At 42.1% G+C, this 21141-nt stretch overlaps 1 protein-coding gene and 1 long non-coding RNA gene across 2 annotated transcripts in view; one reads left to right on the forward strand and one right to left on the reverse strand.

The window, feature by feature from the left end:
- Positions 1-767, forward strand: part of LOC138190915 (uncharacterized) — a 116855-nt gene extending 116088 nt beyond the window's left edge. Inside the window, exon 4 of the long non-coding RNA XR_011177016.1 lies at positions 522-767. This is a non-coding gene — a long non-coding RNA (uncharacterized lncRNA). The remainder of the gene's footprint in view (positions 1-521) is intronic.
- The window catches only part of LOC124217829 (solute carrier family 7 member 14), a 41272-nt gene that overhangs the window by 15310 nt on the left and 4821 nt on the right, over positions 1-21141 (reverse strand). The window contains exons 2-4 of the mRNA XM_046623925.2: positions 11369-11519; positions 8193-8346; positions 5994-6224 (exon numbers count right to left, since the gene is read on the reverse strand). Of these exons, the coding sequence (XP_046479881.1) occupies positions 5994-6224; positions 8193-8346; positions 11369-11515 (532 nt within the window). The 5' untranslated portion in view covers positions 11516-11519. The remainder of the gene's footprint in view (positions 1-5993; positions 6225-8192; positions 8347-11368; positions 11520-21141) is intronic.

A 21141-nucleotide genomic window follows, 5' to 3' on the forward strand; every position in this document is an offset into this window, starting at 1 on the left:
TTTTCTACATTTCTTTCCAAAAGTGGGAAAGTCTTTGAATTTTCTATTAAAGTTTTACCCATCTTTTTTCTCGGCAAAATTCGTATGTTTATCATGAATTTCTGATCTCCATTGTCCTGCAAACTGTAGACGCGTTGATAATTGATTCTTTATTCGTGTTGTTATACGCCGCGTACCTGGCATGAAATTGAAATCTGACTGTACGGAAATTCATTTTCATTCCCAAGAGTTCAGCAAAGTCTGTATACCGAAAAAAATTGTTTTAAAAGCAATTCATCCCGTTTGTTGATTAAACTACATCGCAGTTGTACCAAACACAGGCTCAAACTGAATTCCCAAGTTCATTTAGGTCATTAAATTTTTAATAAGCTCGTTTGAATATTTTCGTTTCATCGACGAAAATGAACAAGCAGATCAACCTGCGAATAACTCGGTTGCTTGGAATCATACCAAAGTGGATGAAAAACAATGACCTAGTATTTTTAAATATTTTAAAAAGAGACTGCAAAACTCATTTTCAGGGCGAAAACTCCAAAATTCATCCGGAGACTTCCTCTGATCGTAACCATCGCACGATGTTATATTTTGAGGAGTTGCTGATCGAAATTTCTACCGTCGACCTTAATACACGAGCGGGCTTGGATCGTCGATTAATTAGGGGCTGATCAATTTATTATACACGGTGTTCGGCGACTCGATACATCGGCCCAGGACCGGCGGTCATGCCTGGCTGCTTTTGCGGTCTGTATAATAATTTTTGATACTTTATGGGAAAGTGGTTTATGGTATATCGGAAACGTCGAGGTCCGAGGCCCGCAGGGTTGGGTACATTGGAATCTCGTTAATTACTCAGAATAGGGTCACTCGAAGCACTTCCGTTCACTCCACGGCAGCCAGCAGTCAACCTCCGTTCGATTGCCAGCTTCCGGAGGCAAAGTATAAAGCCGAATGGACAATGCCAGGCTTCGATTGTTCTCCGGTGAGCGTAACATGGGTGTTTCAAATCAGGACAACATTGTGTATTTTCATTTTTTTTTTTTTTTTTTTTATTTCGGCGAGAAGAACGACATCTAAACACTATTTTTTACTGTTTTTTTTTCTAATTTTATTTAACGCAAAAAAACTTTCCCGAAGGATAAGACTTTCAGCCGAAATGTAAGAGATGCCTCACAGCACGTAACTTTTTTTCATTTAATTAAATAACATGTTGAAAAAAAATTTACTTTTTCCACTTATTTCACGAAATTTTCCATAACAACCGCGGGTACAGTCTTGTCTGGATGTAATTGTATGGATGATTAAATTCTCGTCAGGAATGACAATGCCTCTCTTTTACGTCGAAGCAACCAGAAACCAGATGTTAGCATAATCAGGACTTTTTGTACTTTTTCTACAAAGTGGGAGACCGAAGCCGAACATCCTCGATATTGGAAAACAAATCCGATATTATTTACATTGAAATGAAGCCAGATCAACCGTCGAACCGTATTACCGGATGATTTTTTCAAATACTACGAAATAAGTGTAACGACGAGGAAGAGTCAATGCATATACCATGAGGGACCTCGTACAGACTTGAACTGAAAATCATGTTGTTTGAAAGGGTTTTTCGTAGCTTCCGACCTTGATACATCAAGGAGAGCAGAATATTTTTCCAATCTAAAAAAGTCTGCTGCATACATTACGATGGAAGAGCCACGCGGAGAGCAGAAAAAGAGCAGATTTTACTCAATACTGCAGGAAAAAAGGGACACATCAAGGCTTGTGGTTAAAAAAAAAAAAAAAAACATATGTATTAGTTATATTTTTCTATACATTGTGCTTTTCACTGTTTCTCGAGTAAATTCTATATTTTACGAAGGGAATTTTATTATAATATCTGCTACGTCCCTCTTTTTCTGCAGTATTTTGTAAAATCTGCTCTTTCATTATCTCCATGGAGTCAAACCACAAATGCACATGTCGCCATTTGAACAGCGGCTTGTACAAACGAAGAGAGCGAGAGAGTAATCCGGAAACGGAATGGCCAGGGCGGAATTTCTCTTCCCGTTTTTCAACCCCTGCTGAATTACAATGACACGGGAAGAAGATTAGGGCCCAAAAGGAAGAAAAGAGCCGCATCGCATTGTAGACGGGCGGTCGGGTACGGAGTGTGAAACAAGCTTTTGCCACGACGATCAATGCCGTCCACAGGTGCCGGCGGATTGGCTTTTCGCGCAGACGCGAGAAAGCGTGTGTCGCAATCGCGATTATTCGTATCTGTCCGTGTACGTATGCGTATACGTGCATTCGCATGCCTTTTCTATCGTCTAGCCGCGTTGCGACTTTGTCGCGATCACCGAACACCCCGAGGGTTATTTTTAACACCTTATCGCGGGGTCCGCGCGGAGAATCCGTAGAATTTTTCCGCGGAAAGAGAAATATCGGATTCCAGAATCGTCTGAGGCGGAAATTCCACTTGACATCGAAATCGCGACGTCATTCTCGGGGATTTACGATTCTCTGCGATCTTTATTCCGGAGACTTTTGTCCCTGCGGCGAGATTTGAGGGACGAAGGGTGAGGGCGGAAATCTTGATTTTTACTAAAAACTGCGAAACGAGATACGGCCGAGGAAGGAAACGGAATTTCAGGGTAAACCGGAACACTTGAACTCGAGATTTGGACCCTTGGAATTACGTCTCATTGTGCGATTTCGTAAAGCTCAAAAAAAGATAACTTTAACGCTAGGTCAGCGCAAAACTCGCTTCGCTTTAATTACCGATAACGCAAATTCGCGATAAAAAACAGTTTTCCAAATCAGGGCAGCAGAAAAAAAATTTCTCTTTCTCGAGTTGTGTAGTACTTTTTTGATAAATATTGCTTTTTTAAGTCATATATGAAAATTTCGAAATCTACGCTTACTCCTAGAGTCGTTGACACCAAATCTTACTAAGACTATTCAAATGTCAAGGGCAACAAAGCGACTGTTGACGAGTGTAATCAAAACTTTATATACATCTAGTTTTATTTCATTCAACCTGTGGTTTCCACCGATTTTTCATTTAAACAGAGTTTCAGTTAAATCTGCTGAATGCGACGTGGCGTATATCATATGAATGTCGGTTTACGTTACATTCAGGATTACTTTCACGAATATCAATACTCCGATTAAAAAACTTTCCGAAAAAAAAAAGAAACGCAGACCCGCGTAATTCACGTTACAACCTGTTATCACCTGCATCGCCTTTTTCTATTTTTCTCGACTCTTCTACCTATTGGATGAAATTTCAGCTCTCGTACCGAAAGTTTTCCGTGAAACTCAACGCTCAACGCCAGCAGATAGGCAACCAAAGTTACCTTTCAAATGCTCGGCAATACAAAAAACAGCTACGGTTGTATATCTGCAGGCGTTAAGCGCGTTGCGTTTCACAGAAAATTCCCGGTACATTCATTACGCCCAACGACACTTTGGTGAAAATATAGCGCATCGTGACCCGAGTTTAACTACATTTCTGGGCAGCAGCCCGACTCGTGAGTCTTTAATAAAACCCGACTCATTCACCGGCACGTAGAGCGAGCGGTAGGCGGGGTGGGTTGGCAGATTATCGATCTCCTCCGTATGATTTCACGGGAAAAGTCCCTGACGTCACAATATTTCAGGTGACATATATCCCAGGAGTAGGTAAGTAGAAATACGTAGTCCTTGGATCGTGGAAAACGATGAATGAAAAGCCAGAGACTTGAATCAAACGGCGAATTCTTTCCCGAGGGGGAGTAATTTTTAATTTCGCTTTACGCGAGTTGAATATTTCAACAACAACCATCGAGTGCCGTCAAAGAAGTTCGGATCAGCAGTCCTCAAACTCCGAAATCAATTAAAAGTTAAAACCTGGGAGACTCGGTCTCTTGTCATCGACATTGCCGAGGGGCAGAGACCTCGGTATGAATAGGAGCCCTTTCTACTCACCGAAACTCGATGGGGAGAATCGGACCGAGATGGCAGGGAAGTATATTTTGCTTCCTAAAACGACATCGCTGTCAGGGTTCGGCTAAGAGAGCAACGGGAAATAGAAGACTGGCCCGCGTTTGCATTTGTGCTTTTCAACCAAACAAGCTCTTGAGAAGATCCCTCGAAGCCTCCGGTGGTATAAATTTCCATTAACCTCCGCAAGGACATTGGCTGAAAGATCCGCGAACACCGAATTCGGGTAAACTGAGAGCCCTGGATTCTCGCTGAAATTTTCAACGAGTTCACTTTGAGCTCCAGTCGTCTATACCGTGAATATAGAGTTTTGCACCGTGGACCCAAACCTTCGCCAGGAATTCTAGTCACGCAAACCTTTCCTTCCGTGCCGTACAGGCTGCTCTCGAAGTCTGGACGCTGTCGACCCTCGTTTCAAGGACGAAATACTTCGGCCCTGCAGGGTGCAACTTCGTTGTAATTTTCCTGTTTCTACGTGCCGTGGAATTATGGATTATTGTTAAATAAGGGATAAAACATGCGGCTGATGAATATTATTTTCTCTGTATGACATGCCTGGAGGATAATTTCCATATTGTCAAACCAGGTGACCGACAGTTGATTAAAGTTTCAACCCCTCAGATCTGATGGGTCTGATGAGTTTTGGTTAGGCACATTATTGTTAGAGTCAACGGAACCAGTACGTCACGGAATTTGATTAACGGTACAAGATCGCGAGTCGAAATTTAACGCTTGCTTTAAACCCTACGTAAGGTTTAAGGATAGTAGAGTAGATTCTATTTGAATGCGATATCAGACCCTACTTTGACGCTAAAATTGTTCGAAATTTCCCGATTTCCCAAGTTCAGGCCCAAAGTAGGGTCTGTCTAGAACCTTCTTTGATCAGCCAGAACCTGCTTGTTTGAAACCCTTCTTTAACGCTCAAAATCCTACCCCGCTGATAAAGATCCATCGATTTGGATGCATCGAAAAAATACGATTAAAACTTATGAAATAAAATTAAAATCCTGGTAAATATGAATTGGTTTACACGTGCGTTTAATCGTATTTTCTGCGTGTTCGATTAGTTGAAAGGGTTTTTGTATTCGTCAGAACGTTCATTAAATATAGTTGAAACGCAATACATAATTTGCAAGTATTATTGAAACCTATCAATATTTTTTCGAAATGGCCATTGGATGATTTATTCATTGTGAACACTTGAATGTCGCTGTTATAATAATATATCTATACAGAATAGCATCAAAATAGGTTCATTCGTCTCCTCAGAGAGTTAAAGTGGGGTTTGTTCTTTAATCTTTAGTAATTAGAGAGTCAATGTGAGATATTTAGGTGCAGTTTCCTTCAAAGTAGGTTTATATGAACCTTGGTAGGATCAAATGTAGGCGTTAAATTTCGACTCGGAATGCCAAATTCAACGAAATACATATAATAAAGTCAAGTGTGTATTTCTAGTTTTTTTGAGCAGGGAAACCCTCAGTGCCGAAACGTAAGATTTGACTTCCCCTTGTCTATTGACTTTGGACGCAAAGAAAATTGATACATTATTCAAGATAAGGTCTATAAACTTTGCAAATAACTCAAAGAGTAAACATCAAATACGCGAATGTACGAAATCCTCGAGTATTTACAGTTGTACTTGTGAGGAAAATTTGATATTTCCGCGTCGCTTTAAGGGTGGTCCCGATAGGAGAAATGATAACCTCGTCCCCCGGCCCGGATGAAAAAAGCTCCTCCGACTCGAGCCCATCTCGCATAAATCGGAGAGCTTTCTGACACGTGAATCGATAGCGTGACCGTGGTTCGTAACCTGCACGTGCCGTTTCTACGGCCAACCAAGCCAAGCTGTTACATCCGCAGGGATAATGACTGCGGTGATTGCGAAGAACGAGAACGAGAACGAGAACGGTGCAGTGCAGCGGCCTGTAAGGTACAGCCAACTCGGTCACAGCAAGGACGAAACTGCAGTGTCGAAGCCGCGTTCACGACACCATTGATCGCTCCTCCTTTAACCGCGTCCAAGAACTTACCGAACATGGTGCCGACGCTGCCGGCGATCGCCCCGGAAACGGCGCCATTTGCAAGGGCGTCGAGGCAGGCGCTGAGGGCGCAAGCACAGGCGCTGGTGCCGATCAGGTACTCGAGGATCATGTTCCAGCCGATTATAAAGGCGATCAGTTCCCCAACGGTGACGTAGCTGTAGACGTAGGCGCTCCCCGAGGTGTGAGGCACCCTCACTCCGAACTCGGCGTAACACGCGCCTGAAACGACGATCTTGTTACCTTGTGGGAACGAATTAATCGACCGTCTTCGTTCGTACGAGAAATTTTTTTATTACTATCCAAGGTCGATGATAAAAGACACTCGCAGATGGTGACGCTTCGGCACTTTGGTCGAGGACCTCTCTGGAACTGTAACATTCATTGAACGTAACTTACGTTGCAAGTGATTCATTTGACGACAACCAAAGACGAGGAATCACCTTGGTTATCTGGGACAACGATTGTCGAGAACCAGTTGGCGTTGAAAATAAAATAAACGATTCAAAACCAATGGTATACTTACTAATTTGACATAAAAGGACCACTTAAGATCAATCGCTGAACCTACTCGAGCATTTTAAATGTAAAGAAAACCAACATCTGGAAGCACGATTAACCTTAAGTGGTCCTTTTATGTCAAATTGGTTTTCAATTGTTTGTTTTATTTTCAACGCCAATTGATTCTTGATAGTCTTTGTGCCAGATGACCGAAGTACTTTCTCGTTTTTTGTTTATTGTTGTTCGTTATTGTCAAGTGGATAATGTACAACGTAACTTAAGTATGTCAAATAAATGTTACAGTTCTGAGGAGGTACCCCACCAAAGGGCTGAAACGTCAACATCCATGGATGCTTGTTACTTTATGTTCGACGGTATAGTTACTGCGGCGGAAAAACGGGATGTAAAAGGCGAGGGTTAAGGGTTTGGGAAAGGAACGCGTGGAGGGATTCAAGGTGCCCCCTAAGGATTTCGAGCTTAGCCTGTTCGCCGTTTCCGATCACGGGTCAAAGGTCAGCCACCACTGTAACCGGGAGCTGGAGAAGAACCCTTAATTCTACCCGGCCTGGTGTGTATCCCTCTTTGTGCAGCAACCGTCGGGGTATTTGCGGGGGCGTAAGAAACGTGACACCGCAAGAATTAACGACTTTCTTTATTCATGCGGGAATAGACGCCGATGTTCTAGCACGGCGTTGCGGACGACGAATCGTTACGTCGAGGTTCACGCGTCGAAGCAAATAGAACAAAACGAGAATTCCAGTTTTTCAACGTTTTTTAATCGTTCGCTGCGGGAATGGAAAAGTAATTTTGGTTCGTCAAATCGTTCGTATAATGTTTAAACGTTCAATGTCAACCCCATTTTTCACGGCAGTAGCACCAGCAGCAGCAGAATTGGTACACGGGGGAAAAATTCTTTCCCTCGATCTTATTCGCCGATGTGAAGTATATTGAAATTTTCATCAGCTCCGAGCCGTTCATGCCTCGGTGAACTTTTATCAAGCGTGTACGGCGCAGGTGCTAGACAAGGAGAAGTGAGTTACGTTATCTGTCACGTCCGTGTTCGTAGGAACCTAACCACTCACCGGGAAGTGAACGATGCAGGCAATTCAGGGAAAACGGAAAAGACCGTTTCGTTTGTCTACCTGTACATAGGTGTGTACCGTGATGGTAGTGGCTCACTCCGATGGCCCCAACAACTCGTCAAGCAAATGATTTCAATTTGGTGAATTCTACCGGCCCTTGACCCGCTGCGTGGTAAATGGAATAAGGGTGAGGTGATCGAGATGTCGAGGCTCACGAGGAATGTACTCGAAGCGTGTCTCTTCATGCCGTGACGTACGTTGTGGTACACAAAAAAACATCAGACACGTATTTTTACGTACCCATTCGGACGTTCGAGAGGTAAAAGCCACCTCTAAAGTTTACTTCCAAAACTAAATGTTTTTTTTTCACGAATTTCAGGTGGTTTCATCCTTTATTTTTTTAACCTAAATTTCAGGGGTGGCTTTTACTGGTCTTGAACTGCCGAATTGGCACCTAAAAAAAATACGTGTCGAATGTTTATTGATGCGCTGCAAGGCGACGCGGAGTGGGACAAAAAATCGGTGAGGTACTCTTCGGATACTTTCCAGATCGTAAAGGTTAATGCGAGGGGTGGAAGGACGGCGGTAAATCGCTTTCTGTACAGACCGGAAAATATCGAGGCAATGGCGGCGATTATGAAAGAGATTACGACGCCGGGTCCTGCGACGCTGCGCGCCACCATTCCTGCCACTAGGTACATCCCTGTGCCGACGCAGGATCCAACGCCGAGCGAGGTGAGGTCCAGGGTGGTGAGGCACTTCTGTAACAGAGAATCATCGGGGCGAAGTTACGGTGGTGAAATTCCGTCGGGGCTGGATGGGAGTCCGAGTTATAGAACTCCGATCTGTTTCTCAAATTCAATTCAATCATGCGTGAAAATCTCCCGATAGATGTATATACCGAGACAATCTCTTGAAACTTGAAAATCAAACGCGCATGCGCGAGTTTTATCGGCTGTTCGCGCAGGCTGGCCATCCCGAGTTTTCAGCCGTCAAACTGTTTCTGCCGGCGATGTAGTTGATTCGAATTTTTGAGGTTAGAATCTCAAATGATCGAGGTAGCGACTTGGAAAGGTTTGGGAAGCATTCGTTATTGGGTCGGAAAGTTGATTCTTCAAAGAACGATCGGGATTTAATGCTTATGCTCTTTGAAAATTCAAACGTAGACATTTTGCGTACGTTTGCCCGCCTGCATCATAGATACAAATATCGCTGCGGGAAGATTTCGCCGACCAATGAGATTGAATTATTTGGCGCATGCGCGGTTCATTTTCAAGTTTCAAGAGATTATTGTATATATATATATATATATACAGTAGCGCTCAGAAGTATTTTGACAAAGATAGTAATGGAATTAATTAAATGCAAGTATAAACTATAAAAATCAATACTATTATTTGTTGAAAGAAATTCGGTGTTCTGCATAATTGTTAAAAATGAACTCTCGATTGCTCGAAAATAAAGTGAAAATAAAGAAAAGTAAGAAAAACGATTGATCAAAGTAATTACGAATTTCGTATAATCAAAATACTTTTGAGCGCTACTGTATATATACACCGTTAGAAAAATTTAACCAAACATAATGTCTCAGCAGGTCCGCTTTATGTTTAAGTTATTTGTTATATTTCTGTTAGTACCTGAATACGACACAAATTATTGTAATTTCAACATTGAAATTGTCGTATCAACATTTAATTTCTACCTTGTACTTTTCTTTCACTCATAATAATACATTAAAAAACGTTTACATCAACCCAAAAATTTGAGTGGACCTGCTGGGATATTTTTTTTTCCAACTGTGTATTATATATACCTAGAGTAGAGGTACGACGGGTAATTTCTTCTCGTATGGATCCGAGACTCGAAGATACGTGCCTAAAGTTCTCCCGGAGAGACGAAAAGCTCTCAAGAGATTTTCTGATTTTCTTTTCAACAAAACCGTCGTAAATTATTCAACCATTACGTAAGCGAGCTTTTAATATTTTATCACTGCGACGTGGCCACTCCGATATCCTCCTCACACGATCTTATAACACTTTCAGGCACCGCATATCAACCAGGCTGCATTATTTCTGCGGTCTACTCAAAAGTCGGTTAATAATATACGCGTTAATTTTTCAAACTTGGAAAATAAAGTATTTCAGGGGTACCGGAAGGAGTGCGATCGCCTGCGTACTTCGGTAAACAATCTTAAAATCATTCATAAAACCGAAGCCATTGTGCAAATGGGAATTCTTTCGTTACGATAAACATAATCTTCAAGGAAATGGAACAGCCGTATGTCGTGACAAAAGCACCGCAAATGCGGACAGGTGGCTACATCGCTGTTTCGTGTCGCTCTTGAATTTGCCTCGATTCGGATCCTCTAACAATCTCCTTCCCTTTCCCGTTGCGATAAGAATGCTAATAATGTCTATGACAAGCGTGTGCAGAAGCACAGCGACAATGAACGTGAACAAAGGCGAGTGTGAATACCTATAATAACTTAAAACTGAAAATTAGCTACAATGTTAAACTGCTTGAGGTAATTGAGAACGAGTAGATGTTCGGCTTGAAAAGTGAAATAAGAAACTTCGTAATACCTATTGATCGAAAAAAACCCGAAGATTCCCGAGGGATAATGTTCGGCCCGTTTGGCGGGTAAAAAAAAGAAAGAGAACATGAAAAAAAAAAAAAAAAAAGAAATTGTCCATAAACGATCCGAGAGGTCTAATTTCACGCGATTTTTGTCAACTTCTCGCCAAGTAAAACGACAGCCCCGAATTGAGAAAAAATAAATCACATCCGGTGCGGCGGTTATTTCGAAAGTTATTTTCCGCAACACATGCGCCGAAACTTATACCAGAGCGGAATAACTTATAAGTTTTGAACTGGGTGACGGACTATTTGGTGAAACACAATAACCGGGGGGAACTTTGTTTTCCCGATACAAAGGAGTTGGGTGCAGAAGCCGGGCTTGGATCGTTGGGAAACAGTAAAAAAAAAAAAAAAAAGTCCCCGGGACCTCGAGGTTGTCCCGAGGGACGCGAAGCCCCTTGGTCATACGCGTTTCTATCGGTGTAGCTATTCGTTGGTTTTTTTTGTTTCTTTTCATCGTGAAACCCGGTTTTGACAGCGAATAAAAAGAGAACCCGATCCGCTCCCCGTTAAAACTTGACGAACGACAACGAAACGAAACAGAAAAGTGACGGCTTATGATTTGCTGTAGAGTAAAACGATTCGCGAGACTTTTAATCGTTTTTTGTGCAGGGGGGATGAATTGGGGATGAACAAATCTGCCATTCGGGATAATTCGACGAGCATACTCGTCACGCAAAATCTGTGTCGCGAATTTTTCCCAGCTTGCCTGTCAGCGTTTTTTATCCGTGAATGACGAAAAATAATGAATTATTCGCAAGTTCGTCACGCAACTCGGTCTTGTAAAATATTTAAGACATGTTGTGGCTCGAGGGGCGAGAAGCTCAATCAGTTTGACAGCTTCTCTCCCGGGCAACGAAACCCCGCGTCGGATCCGAAGCTTCCGAATCTTAATCCACTTCCTCGTCAAGAAACGACGAACTCGTCCCTTTCCAACCGTTTGAAAATCCACACGCAAGGGACGATTCGCCGACTCGGCGATTAGAGAATTTGCAAACTACCCAATCTCCGGGGGATGCCTCTAATTTCATTAAGAATAGAATCAAATGACTGCGTAATCGTCTCTAGTTGGACTAGGAAACTGTTATTCGGTGTCAAAACTCCTACTAATTAACATTAAATTAACGTTGTTCGCTTATGGCTTACCTGTAATTTCTGTTTTGAATCGGGTGGTTCGGCCGGTTCGGGTCCCGGTTTTCCATGGTCACCCTGGAGACCTTCTATGTTCTTTGTCCGTATTAGTTTCCCGAAGAGTTGCAGGCCCTGCTCCCTGTTCATCATTTCCAGCTTCATGTTTCTGCAACAAGGAAATTAGGGATGCGTAAATTTTAATCAAACGTTAAGGGGCTAACTAACACGCAATTAATCCTCGTTAACGAAGACGCGAGATTGTCCGACAGGCAAATCTTCCACATCGGAATACCCAGTGAAATATCCTGTGCGCGAAGATCATGCTCTTAGATGCAAGCAAATTTTAACGACTATCATCCGAGGAAAGAGACTCGCATTCAAAGCACACATCAATGAAATTAACTCGCACTTGGAATTTCTACAATCCGCAGGTCGCAAGTACAAATCCTTTTATATAACCGAATAAGTGAACTTTCAAGAGAACGAGTCACAGATGCTCTTCGCACGATTCCTTTCTTTTTTTTTTTAAGCTATTGTCAAATATCAAAGCGGCTGCTTACCTCGTACATTTCGCCAGAGAGTCAAAAAGGAGGAGAATGATTTTAGCGGCAGGGAAAAGACTTCGGCCAAATTCTGCAAAGACAGACTTGAATATCGTGTCGAAGTTGCGATCCACGAGCAAACACGCGGAGCTTAAAAGCTCGCCATAGCTTAGAGAGAGTCCTGGCACTCCGAAGGAATCCACCGAACGTCACGGAATCCCCCCCGACTAACCAGAAATCAAATGTACACACCGAAACTAAAGCTCGAATCGAAATGTAAGCGGGTTGGTAGGCACGTCAGCCTTTCCTCACAATCCACAGACATCCTAAACTCGCGAGGGATATCCACTCGTGCCAGAATGATTTGTATGCTTGGAAAGCTCCCTAATTACCGTCCATTCAGACGGGCATTATTCGCGTTAACAAAAGCGTGTCACGTCACGGATAGGTAGAGAAATCGAGATGCAGATATTGAAAGGGGCCAAAGCGTTAACTTCCGTAATTGGCGAATACAGTGAAATCAAAGATCAGTCAAATCGTAGTAATTTGGATGCGAGAAATGCGGTTTCTCAGATCGTTCGACGAAATACTCGTCGTCAGTCACCTCGCTAAATTTTCACTTCAGTAGCCATCGATAATTAATCGATCGTAATTATATGAAATTTAAATTGCAAGCTTCCGGAATCGAAAGATCTTATTCAATTCATAGCAGCTTGCGACGCTTGAAATAAACAGAAAAATCAACCGTTCGAGGACAGGAAGCTTAGAAATAATTGCAAAAACGATTCATCAAAATGTTCTTTTTTCACTAGACAGGGCTTTTCTTTTTTAAAAAGCTCTTTACGGTCCGAGAATTTGGCGAATAAACTCAGAGCGATCCTTTTCAAAGTTACCGGGTTAACCGGAACTTCCGATATTAAGGACGATCCGGATTGTCCGGAGGTGCCGGAGTATCCGGCTGTAGGTCTTAGGTCGCAACGCCTGAGTACGTTTTCTACTTGAATAGCATTTGCAGTCCGAGATGCGCTTTGTCGTATTATCCCTTAAGATCCGGAAGGTTCGAGTTTCTACAGGATGTGTCTATATAGAATGGCGGGGGTGAAAGGTACAAGATAAACTGGAATCTCATTCCTCGAATAAGGGTAAAAGGATTTTCCGATATCTCGAGGAAATACGGTGTTCCTCTACAAGTGTAAGGATCGAATGATAGAAACATACTCGACTAACCTCAGCCGATACAACGCTGGCATCTTGTTTGCTTCGTCTCTTACTTACGTCTACGTGTATTGTACGGTGCCAAGTTGTCAATGGATACGAATTTATTTACCACTTAAGTTATAATATCGTCAAGGAGACTCCGACGGTGAGGAGTTTCTCGTAAAGTGATTAATGTAGTCACCGTTCGGTGGACTACGAGAACAAAAACTTTGTTATACCGTGCATCCTATTTTGGTGAAAAACGTTTACCTACTTAAATCTTGTAAGTAAGAAGGATTAGGTTTAAATTGACGGGCTTCGTTGAACGTTCACGATACAACGTTTCGATGAAACTCACGATACACGATCTTTACTTGTTACGTACTTACGAATTTGACGAGGACAATTCTCCTTATGGATCACGACTAGACTAAAGTTTGTTAAATCGTTGAAGGGTAAAAATTGGTCAGAAATTCTAAACTTATCGTTTCTCTGTTTTCAGAGAGAAAAGGAAGTTATCATCAATTTTTTGTCCGACGATATGTCGAGAACGAGTTACCCGATTTCAATGACTTCGATCACAATCGACGCGGCTTTTCCAAACTTAGAACTTATTTGTTCAATTATTCAAATAACACAATTCTAAAAAATCAAATACCAACGATGATATTATTTGAGAATGAATGAATCAATTCCAATGAAAATTGATACTATCAAGGTTTTCGGGTCGCCGATCACGAATGTGAGGTCAAATTTGAAAAATTTTTAGTTTAAAAAAAAAATCGTCATACTTTCACGTAATACGGTACCTGGGTCCTTTTAAATCGTCAATTACGAATTCTCAATTCGCAGTTCGAAATTCGAATTGGATATTAGTATTTGTTTTTTCCTGTGAACGTGGAACCTGCAGTATGTAATTGGGAAGTTCGAGGGCTGGCTCACGGCCAGCCTAAAGCCACTTGTATTTCTTTTATTTATTTATTTCTTTTTTTCTTTTTTTTTCTTTTTTTTTCTTTTTTTTTTTTTTTTTGTTCTTTTTTTCAAGCCAAACAGTAGAAATTTATGATCAACAAATAATTTATCTTCTATCCCTGTATACATGTACAGTATATAACTCTTCATCTCTGCCTGACACAGAAAAAATTTTTCACCCTCTCGTCGTGAAAAAAATTCTGAGACATAAAAATTCACCCTTTCAATTTTGAAACCGGGCGTTTAACGAAGGGATAAAGAGGCGAATTAAATCCGGTGCGAGCGTTGAAATATTACTTCAAGCTCCCGCCTCGTTGATTGAATCGGTTCAAGTACGCAGCAACGAGTGTACTTGGGATTACAGACGCAGACTCCTGAACACGATCCTGTTAAAAAGCGAGGAAAAGGAAAAAAAAACAAAAATAAAAAAAAAAAAACAAACAAACAAGCAAAAAATCCGCTGGCCAATCGTGAAATAAATCGTGCACCGCTCCGGGGGTCGTATTCGGTAGAAAATTACTGAAATAATCTCCAACTCGTCGACCGGATGCCACCCGCGGACAAAACCGCGTTATCGCCGTTGTAACGCCGCGTTATCGAGCCGATGCTACCCGGCTGATTTTCATTGTATTGTTCAAGTCAGCTCAGCGATACGACACAGTAAATTCTTGCAGTCTGTTCCCCGGGGCCGTTTAACTCGGAGGTAATTTGCACGATCGAATTACGATTTCCCCTCTCAGTGTGTGATCGGTTTTATTGGATCGCTTCGTCGACACGTTGCCCTTTTATATTTGCACTCTGAGAAACATTTCATTTCATTGACGTAGCTGCTAGGAAATTGTAGTAAAATGGGTATTTTTACAACAACGATCAAAGTATTGCTAGAGTTGAAGGAAAATTTTCAATCGAAAACAGTGATTGCAACGATAAATCTGTTTGATTAGTTGACTGCAGGTTTTTCGTCAATTTACATCGGTCGTTAACAACGTTCAAATTGATTTTCATTCGAAGGATCGGTTGGTCAAAACAACCGTTTGTATGTGTAAAATCGGAGTTCAGGAAATCAAACGGTAAGATGTGAAAGCGAATTGAATTAAAATTAAAAGCATTCTCCTTTTGTCAGGGAAGAAAGAAAAATTTAACCAGGCAAATATCAATTCTTTCTCGTCATATACGAAAATTCCAATTCATTTTACGATTTTCATAAATCAGAGTTCACTTTATTCACGATTCATCAATTCAAAATAATACGGCCTTATTCATTTGAACCCGTCCTCAATAATATCGTTTTCAATGTTCTTGTGATTAATTACAATAACTTAAGGCAAAAACTCAACTCAGGTTATTGGCACAGAGAATTCATTAAAATCGATTAAATTTGTAACTCTTCACGATGAAATTTTCGGGTTTTCGTTTAATCGCGCCTTTGATTTCGGCATTTATTTATCGACATCTTGAAAGTCCACATCAACGTTTAACCTTTTACACGCGTGCGGTGTGAAATGAGAGAAATTAAAATGAAATAAAGGAAACGTTAATAAATGGTCCCCCGGAGCAATCGGGCGTGTGTTTTTATTCGACCGCGTATCTCGGGGCGAGCTAATGTTCGGTGAATTCTCTCCACGGAGACACGTCGAGCGACTAAGGGCTAAAGGTGGGAGAAAAACTCCAGGGCGCTATTTTCTTTCGGACTTGTTTGCGCGACCCTTCCTTCCACGGACGCACACTCGAACGGCTCGGTTATAATTACTTGAAACGAAACTCTGCCAACACATGCAGACGGTGAGACAACCTGTTCCCCCCGATAAAGAAGACTAATGTCGCGGCTTTTTTTCCCGCAGGGGACAAAGTGCGATTACAACCCGATGCTATTATTTGCACGAAACTCTGGTAAGAAGGGCAGAGCACCGGCATTGCAGAAACAGCATTCAAATTTTACTCTCTCTCTCTCTCCCTTTCTATTATTTTCTTAATGCCTGTGTCACTCTAGTTCTAGCGTTCTGTCCTTTACGATTTGTTACTTTACTTTATCTCATTTCTTGACCCTGTTTATCTTATTGCATGCTTATGTTCTCCTAGCTTTGTCATATTGTTTGCCTGCTGAACTTACTTTCTTTATTTAACGCTTCTTCCTTCCGTATCTACACTGAGAGAAATTTCTAGTTCCGGTTACCGCTCAGTCCTTAAATATTTTCATTTTTTAAATCAAAAAAGTATCGACAACAGCGCAAAATGGTTACGCCTACCTCGTTTTTCGCAATTCCAACAATATTCAAACCGTTTTTTTAACGGATACCTGTTTTACTGAATTTTTCTGGTTATTATAACAAATGAAATTTTTCTCAATGTATGTAATATTTTCTTTGTCATTTTTGCCAATGGCATGCCAAAGCATGTTAAATAAATCAAACCAAATCTCTCTTTCTCTCTCTTTCTTTCTCTCGCCGTGCGATACCTCTCACTTTTTTTTTTACACTCTCACCGAGGTTGTATCATACATTTTGTATACCTGTATATTTTCATCTTATTGTTAAATCAAGCGAGAACGAATGGCTTGCACACATATTTCCCTGCCTGTCATATCCACGGTGGAATTTTTCGATTCAAATTTCTCTGCACAACTCGTTTAGAAAAAGAATGTATACGTGTATACGTATGATATAATGTGAAGAAAAAAACCAGAATTATAGTACAAAAGTCTAGCGAATTGAGACTTGGAGATGTACGCGGAGATAAATTCTCTTTCTGAATTTCTCAGAGTTCTGTAATATACTCGGGCTTCTTTTTTTTTCAACTTTCTGAAAGTCTTTGTACGGTTTCGCCGACTTTTTTTTCGTCGTTTATTATTATCTCGAAAATTCAACGAATTTCTTCATTTCGGGGCGACTCAAAGAATTCATATATCATGCGTACGATTTCATAAAGAAAAAAACAATGCGAATAACGCCAACTCGTAGCACTGTACAAAGAAAATAAATTAAAACGTAGTAAACGTGGAATAAAAAAGTTCGTCCAATTAACTGATCTGTAACATATTTTTGGTGGAAAATATACGTTCCGTGGGAATTCTTTGTTCAAATCAACGTCCAGATTGCACGTCCCTGGTCCACCACTGCCTGCACCTTATGTACGAGGATTTTTGCGCTCACCAGAGCAGAATGTGTATCAACGTACGCTACGCAGTTCGGGTGACGACCAACTCGAAAAACTCGATAAACACGGTGAGCGTGAGTGACACCGATTGATAAATTCCCCTTCGGACGAATCTCCTCCACAAAAAGGGAAAAATTGGAAAAGGGGGAAGAAAAACTGTAGGAAAGTTTTGCCGCACGAATCCTGGCAGCGATCGATAAAGCCGCATTCGCCGCCGGCTTTCGAAACAAAAGGTTTTTCCCAAAGATATATCATGTGCTTAAAAAACGCTAATGGAAATAAGTGTTCGGCGAGTTTCGGAGTTCGAGCACCAGCCGACTTGGAAACGAGATGTGCATTGCTGACAGGGCTGATCGACCCCCCGAAACGAATAATTAATAAACTTGAAAAATTGTTAAACCATTCCTGTGTTTTGGACAGGAAAAGGCTCGTCGGCTATATATTCCTATAACTAAGGAACGGCCTCGCGAAATCGATAGAACCGGATACAGATACGCCTTTGGATTTGGCAAAGGCTCAGGAAATTCGGAACTCCAAATTTGCATATCGAATCCTTCTCCGCTATTTACTATTCCGCTAGCGCAATTTATCTCCGTGTTTCTTCTTACACGGAAACCCGTACAGACTTACAAACATACCACTGTCTCATCCTGATTCGATTACAGATCGGGAACAGAGTGCCCAGTGTTCGGGAATAAAGGGTGCAGAAATGTACATACCGAACAGAATTTTTGCGGGACTAATTAAAAAGGAGAATTAAAAAGACTGCGAGTACCATTTTTCATTTTTGTTTCAAACAATGTTGCGCTTCGGAAAGTACTTATCTGCCATGGCGAATGTTTGTTTGGTTTTTTATTTTTTTGGAATAAAAATGTCACCTACGATCTTTTTTTAAATTCTTCTCTTTGATCCTGCGGTGAATCAATCGACGCGACGGTTGTCGACGGTTGAAATACAGAAAGGAAAAGAGCGTTTCCTTTACGGGAATTAAAGGCGTTCGTTTCCCTTGCGCGATGAGAAAGGAGAATCGTCTTTCGGAATATTGTATAACACGGCGCGGTGTGACGGTGCGATAAAAGAATACCCGATACGCCCGAAACGACAGCGGAAAAGGACATTTCAAGCGCTATCACACACCGGGTAACGACGCCGGGTCGGAGATGGAACTCTGACCGCGTATCTCATTTCTCTCCTCCTTCCTTTTCCACTCTCGTTTGCCTCAATTTTCTAGCGTAGTAGAAAGACACTTGAAACGGAGAGCCAATCAGAAAGCGCACCGCGAGTGCCGACATGCAATCAGCGGTTCTTCTCCTCGAAGATCAGACATATAGCGAGCAGTCCTGCGGGCATTTGATCTTCGCGCTTCTCTATTATTCCCGTTTTCCCACGTCTCCTTATTACTTCCCGCAATGCCTCGTCTCCTCTCCCTTATCACGATATCCCTCCCATCATCCCGTTTCCAACCTCTCACATCTCTTCTCTCTGCTTCCCCGTCGAGCCTGCGTTAAATCGACTCCTCGCGCGTACGGTCTCATCGGCATCTTCTCCCACCCACCCATTCGTTCCTTAAAAAAATAACCCTCCCCTCGGAGGAATTCGAGAGGGTTTCCCTTCGCCTTGGCCAATTTATTTACACACTAGCAAACCTCGTCGTCGTCGAATCTGGACTCCTTCGTCGTTCTCGGATCAATCATCGGACCCGGAACACGCCTTCGTTACGACATCGTTAACCGCCTCGCAACAGCTGCGCTTCAGAGGCTGACCGTACATTTGCTCCGACTACTGCCGATCATGACGTGGGGGGCGGCTGAGGGGGCGAAATATGAAGTGGTCGTTAGCTCGAATTGCCGGGATTGAAAGAGACCTCGCGGGCATTGAAATGGTAACGCTGGTATGAATCGGCTACACCGTTTCCACATCCAGCCACTCGATCAAAACGCGGTGCGACAGACTTTTAGTCGAAAGCTTATGACACGTTTGAAACGGGTTGAAAAATCGTTAGGAAAAATCCGCGGACCTTTTGCCTGATCGGTGTGCATAAATATACCTGTCAGGGGAAAACCATCGGAGGTAAACTTGTAGCCGCAGGTCATCGATCGATCTGTCTTTAGGTGAGAAATTAATCAAGCCAACCCGCACGCGTTTGCCGTTTCCTCCCTGGTTTCGACGAACGTTTCCGACACCCCGCATCTGCTCTATGCAGGAACATTTCTCACGGTTAACCGAGAACTTCGGACCCTCGGACAGACACTGTTGACAGATGGTAATAGCTCGGAAAATTATCGCATCAAACATTGATTCGGGCCTACTGCAGTTTCGGAATAGATGTTGCAAAGATTTCACGCAAACAACTGCTCATGTGAGAATACGACCGTGCAGGCGCAAGTGTTTGACGCTGTTTAAATTAAGTTTAAACTCACGATTGCGTTCGTTAAAATTTGCGGACTTGTTCTTGGACGGAAAAATGAAAGTGAAAGAAAAAAAAGCTGTTGTTTTATTATCATATTTTTTCCACAATTTCAAACGCACGAAACAAGTTTAACTGTACACATGTAGGTATACCGTGAGACGTGTTACTGATTATTTTTTGTCAATTGAACGCGACTCGGTTTCAATTTAAAACAAGGTCAAACGAACTGATATCGCGGTGCAGAGGTAAAGTTGTGAATTACGGTAAGACGCGAGGTGAACTTAGTCCCCGTTCAAGTTATAATTGCTTCATTAACCGTGCGTCTGTCGCATCGCTCTCCCAACTCCTTGACAGAATTATAACTTGGCCTCTTTGTGGAGTGCGTATATATATATATATATAAAATATCCTTGCGAGATCCACGAAGCAATGCGGCTCAATTAGGATAAAAACATAAGCCAAAGCTTAGGAGGACAGCGGAGGCTGCTGGGATATTTCCTAATCCGGTAACGTTGCGGAATCAACGTTTCTCAGGTGTGTTTCGGCTTCCTAGTCACGAAATTTCGTTCTCTCGTGTATAGAAAAACCTGGCATTTGTCCAGGCACGGATTGTGTTTATGTGCGGTGAGTATAACCCATCGAACATTACATTTCCTCCCCAGCAACGGAGATTCCGCGTCTCTCGCTCGCCGCCTTTGATATCCGTATACCGTTTTCGTCTGTTATACGTATGTACGTATACAGGTATACAGGTGCGTGTATTTTCTCACCATGGGAACACGGGGAAAGTCGATACCTGAAAGAGAGATAGAGAGAGAGAGAGAGAGAGAGAGAGAAATAATAGGGATAAAAAAAAAAAAAAAAACGCGAACACCCCCTATTCAAAAGAGCCGTATTGTCCGCGGAAAACGGTTCACTTGTCGGCTACGAAACGGCCGACTGCCAACTCGAAATATCTCTTGGCAAACACTCCGGGGGTTGCGGCTTTACCTTCCGGAGCGATGGTCTCTTCTTTCTCATTCCGATCACCTGCGAAATCACCTTGCTGGGACAAAGTTTTACACCTTGTTCGACCCTCCATTCGTTCGTTCCTATTTTTCCACGACTTTACAACGGCGGTGGAGAAATTTAGGGGAAAATGAATTCCGATTAGCGGTATTATTCAATTCAAACTGGGAAAGAGTGATTGTAACGGTGCGGTGCTTTGGATACGTGAGAGAAGGGAGAAAGTTTCTCTTCTTTGTATAAGTATAATCACTGTACATAATGGATCTCGTTAAAACCTCCGAGTTGAATTTTTACAGCAGTGCTTCCACGCGATGTCTTGTATTTCAATTTACATTTTTCTTTCAACTGATTGTGAATAATTAAATACGGTGAAGGACGAAACAAAGTGCTGAAGAAATTGTTGAACGAGTCAAACGTCGGAGAACCTTCAGACTTGTGACACGTGCGTCGTATTTGTGGAATCGAAAGCAACCAGTTCTTAACATGGCACGTTTGGACCCAAGTAT

This window comes from Neodiprion pinetum, chromosome 4 (assembly GCF_021155775.2).
Source record: "Neodiprion pinetum isolate iyNeoPine1 chromosome 4, iyNeoPine1.2, whole genome shotgun sequence".
Classification (NCBI taxonomy): domain Eukaryota; kingdom Metazoa; phylum Arthropoda; class Insecta; order Hymenoptera; family Diprionidae; genus Neodiprion; species Neodiprion pinetum.